This window comes from Nicotiana attenuata, unplaced genomic scaffold, assembly GCF_001879085.1.
Source record: "Nicotiana attenuata strain UT unplaced genomic scaffold, NIATTr2, whole genome shotgun sequence".
Taxonomy (NCBI): domain Eukaryota; kingdom Viridiplantae; phylum Streptophyta; class Magnoliopsida; order Solanales; family Solanaceae; genus Nicotiana; species Nicotiana attenuata.
Window position 1 is genome coordinate 124,460 of NW_017672005.1, and position 4,982 is coordinate 129,441.

Here is a 4,982-nt window from a genome sequence, read left to right on the forward strand (position 1 = left end):
CGATTATATTGATATTTGGTGAGGACGAGAGTAAAAACACGAAGGGTGATGCCGTGCACTTGTCTTGATTTCCTAATTATTGTTGATATTACGTTATGGTGTTCTTTACGGTTATTTATTTGTTTCCTATTGTTACTTGATATCCCCGCAGCATGTCTCCCTCCCCTTCTTACTTTTAAATTGTAAATTTTTACCTTTATTCTTCCGTTGTATATGATTTAACTGCACAGGTTTATTTGGTAGTTTGGTCCTAGCCTCGTCACTACTTCGCCGAGGTTAGGCTAGGCACTTACCAGCACATGGGGTCGGTTGTGCTGATACTACACTCTGCACTCTTTTGTGCAGATCCCAGTGTAGTAGCTTTCAGACCGCAGTGAAGTTGCTACTTCTAGTTCATCAGGCGACCCGAGGTAGTCCTGCAGGCGTCCGCAGGCCTTGGCATCTCCTTCTATCTTTTATTCTGTTTCTTTCATGTATTCCAGAGACAGTGTTGTTTTAAATCTTTCTGACCTTTATTTGTAGTATTTCTAGACAGTCTGTAAAATTGTGACACCAGTTCTGGGTAGTTTTGTTATGGATGGGTATTGGTGGCATTGTTAAAACATTGTTTATCAGTCTTCCGCTTATTAAATTCGAGTTGTTTATTAAATGTTGGTTCTTAATTGTTAACGGATTAAAATGCAAACAAGGTAAATGATTTAATTAGTTGGCTTGCCTAGCTTTCACTAGTAGGCACCATCACGACTCACGAGGGTGGAAAATCCGAGTCGTGACATTTTCCCCCCTTAGAAGAAAATCCTAACTTTTGAAAAATATCATATTCCACTTGGAGCAAGTCATTTTTATACTTCTTTTGGACAGATTTCTATATTTTTTCTTAGGTTCATCTTTCACACCAAAATAATTTAATTAACTAATTATTCTATATAAAAAGCGCTTGCAGACGCGAGTTTGAGGAATGATGTATTTTCAAATGAATGCGAAATGTATGTGATTGGTATACTTTGGAAATACTACAAGTGTAATCAGAAAAAGGCTTAATTAAAAAATCGCGACAACGTTAGATATTTTCATATGTATTCAACGTTTTAAAAAAACAAGTATGTGCTTAGAAGCTATAAAAAGACATAACTCGATACCAACCGAATAAATCAAATAATCGAAACCTATTTTCAGTTGGGTCGATTTTTTTTGTTTTTCGGATTTATGCTGACCTAATTCTATAGATCTCTTACAATATTTCTAAAAAATATTTTTGACCGACTTTTTCTGCATTTTGTTAAAAATAAGACATGACCAAACTAACAAATGATCCCAGTAATACTTATTCGTTCAGTAAATAATTATCTTTTGAAAAAAAAAATGACTCTCTAATCACACTTTATTATTAAAATCATTTTGGTAAGTGGATACGTTAATGTATAAATTTCCAATCAAACTGATTACGACAATCAAATTCAATCATATAAAATCCGCAGATCCTTGAATATTATTCGTAGTTATAAAAGATTGAATATTGTACCTAAAATACCAGATTTCATCACTCTTTCACACTATAAAAAACCAAAGAAATTAACCGACAAAATAACTTCAAAAATAGAGAAAAACACAATTCAAAAAAACCTCTTATTCTATCATCCATGAAGACTACTCTATTCTTGAATCTTTTTCTTTTATTTTGCTTTTTCCTTATAAATCCAAGTAAAAGCGACAACATCTCAAATGTTTGTGCCAAAACCAAAAACCCAAATTTTTGCACATTAACATTAGAATCAATACCTAATGCAAAAACATCATCTCTTATAGGACTTGAGCTAATAATGCTAAATTTTACAAGAGTTAAAGCCAATGCCACTAGACCAAAAATTGATGCACTTATTATGAAAGATCCAGTTCATATACCATTTGAATTACTGGACTCTTTGACTGAGTGTGGATTTGACTATAGAAATGCTGTAAATCTTGATTTGCCACAAGCTACAACTTTATTAGTGCACAAGCAATTTCTTGAACTTAGTTTTATGGCAAATGCGACTGCTGATAGAGGTATTATGTGTGAGAATGAATTTAAAAAAAGGGGTATTGCTTCTCCACTTACAAAGGAAAATAATGAGTTGATTTCTTTCGGTAATATCATGCAAGTTATTGCTGATATACTTCGTGGTACTTCGTAATATTAGTGACATATGTAGTAAGTTTTAAGGATTATATTCATGAAATTAATTGTTTAATGTTCAGTATGTGATAAAAAAAAAGATACTCTTTTCATGAATTCGATATTAATAAATCCCATACGAGTGTTTCATATATTTGAATAATAAATCTCAAATGGTTAGTTATTGTGCACGATTTTCTTAGTATTAAACATGATAGTGAAATTTGTTATCCCAGATTAATTTGTTGTATGGTTGTCGAACATATTCATTTTATTTGGTAATTCACCACATTAGCTCTATAATATTGTGTCTGATGTTTTCTTTTCGAGCAAAGACAAGACTCCTATTTTAGAATGAAACATCATTAATATTTTGGTTTAATTTAATTTTTTTCTTATTGATTTAATCTTCAAGTCTGAAAATCAGTTTCAAGAATCACGATTGCATGTTTTAATTGTCTATTCTAAATTTAATTGATAAAATATAATTTTGAAGAGTAGTACTGAAGCTGCTAACCACACAAATCGAAACTGCAAACCATACCGAATTTATTCGTTATTGTATTGATCTATTTGTTTTTTTTTAAAAAAAAAAAACAGAATTCCAAAATATCGAACTAATATTTTTTTTATAATCGTACCATATCGACCGATGAAGACGCAAAATGGAAAACAAGTACATTATATTTAACATTCGTAGCTATACTTTCAGAAAAATTACTATTCGTAGCTACATTTGAATTTTATAGCAAATCCATAAAATAAGAGATCAATTATTTGAACTAAAACAAGAGAGGAACAATCTCTTGTAACTCAGTTGGTTAGAGCGCTCACTTAAGAAGTGGAGATTTGGAGTTCGATTTACAATGACACCATTTTATTGTTTTGTATTTATGTATTTTGCCTTGGTTGTATTCGTACAGGCGCAACGAATACAGTTGACACAGACTATATCCGTTGTGCATCTGAATACAAGCGACACAAGCTGGTATAATTGAACAATAGTTACGAATGGTAATTAGGCATAGAAAGTTTTACATGTTACAACTAAATTATACACTATAGTTATCATAAATAAATACACTTTAAACTAATTATAATACATAGCTGCATATTAGGTTTTATAGCAAATACCCTCTTTAAGGGATTTCTAACCCTAAAGTAACTTTTTCCTCTCTTCCTCCTTTCATCTTCGTTCTATAGCCTATACGCCTGCCCATCTCCCTTAGACTCTCTATCTCTCTGGTGTTTCAATTTCGCCGGAGAACCGTCACCGGCCAAACCCGCCAGAACACTACCGTCCAACCTCCTTTATTTTTTTTCTCTCCTTTGCATTGTCTCTTCTCTCACTCGCTCGCTATGAAAATTCCTCAATTCAGTGCCTCAAATTCATCAATCCAGATCAGCCTCATCATTACATCCGTCGCTGCCGTCATCTCTGGTTGGAATCCATGGCCAAGCGATCGGATTTCTCAGATCCGAGTGTATTTTTTTAGATTTGAGTGTATTTCTCAGGTTTGAGTATATTTTATTTCATATGGCCGAATTAAATACAATAAAATATATATTTTGGCCATATTTTAGTTCGTCTAACCGAATTTTGGTAGATATAATGCGATAGTGTATTCTTAGATCTGGTCGGATTTTTGTTCGTCTCCATTTTTAGTTTTAATACAATATATACAGTATTTTGCTTGGCCGCAATACGTATCTCCGAAAAACTTTATCTCTTCTTTGCTATTGAATCACATACAATGATACAAATACATTATATTCTATATAAATACACTCAAATCTGAGTGTATTATGTATTTTTCAAGTAAATACAGTTTATTTTTTTTATATGTTTTCGTCTGTATTTATGTATTCCAAAGGTTATTTTTTGTGACAGATCCCTGTATTTTTTTAATTTTTGTTATTTGAATACAGTCGAATTGAATACAGTAAAATTGAATACAATAAAATAATTAAGAATGAATATAGTCGAATCGAATATAGTGTATACAATCGAATTGAATAGAACGATATACACCCTATTTATTTCTTATTTTTTGTTATTTGAGTACAACTGAATTCAATATAGTGAATTTGAATACAATGTAAAATATATAAGAACAAATACATCTAAATTGAATACAGTGTATACAACCGAATTGAATATATTGACATACATCATATGACAAACAATTAGAGCCTGTTTGGAAAGCCACTTAGGAATTGGATTTGGTTAAAATTACACAGCTTGATATGTCTGTATGGCCAAATAATTACTTGGTCAGCATGGAATTGAGTGTAATTGGAGGGATGTAATTACACTCTCCAGTTGTCACGACCCCAAAACCGACCGTATCGTGATGGCGCCTATCGTGAAATTAGGCCAGCCAACACATTTCTAAAATAATCCCCATTCCAATTAAAACTTAAATAAAACCATTTTTCAACTAAAATCCAATAAAAGATATAAAGTCAAAACAAAAATAAAAACGGAAAGTAAAAGCCCGACCTCGGGTGTCACTAAGTCATGAGCAATGCTACAATAGTTCTGAAACAAGACAAGACCAAAATAGTCTGGAAATAGCAACAATTTACTAATAGGAAGATAGAGAAGGAAAAAAGCAGAACTGCGATCGCCAGGCAACTACCTCGCTATCTTCGTGAATTCCGCGACTGGAATAGTCAACAGCCGCTACCGTGCCCTGAGATACCTGAATCTGCATATAAGGTGCAGGGGGTAACGTGAGTACACCAACTCAGTAAGTAACAAGTCCAAACATTGGACTAAGAGGTAGTGACGAACTAAACCTCAACAATTATAACACATTTAAAT

At 32.5% G+C, this 4,982-nt stretch overlaps 1 protein-coding gene across 1 annotated transcript; it reads left to right on the forward strand.

Annotated features, from left to right (window-relative positions):
• Positions 1-1,613: 1,613 nt before the first annotated feature.
• Positions 1,614-2,277, forward strand: LOC109211287 (pectinesterase inhibitor-like). Its single transcript, XM_019374809.1, has one exon. The coding sequence runs from the start codon at positions 1,641-1,643 to the stop codon at positions 2,172-2,174; it is 534 nt and encodes a 177-aa protein (XP_019230354.1). The 5' UTR covers positions 1,614-1,640; the 3' UTR covers positions 2,175-2,277.
• The last annotated feature ends 2,705 nt before the right edge of the window (positions 2,278-4,982 follow it).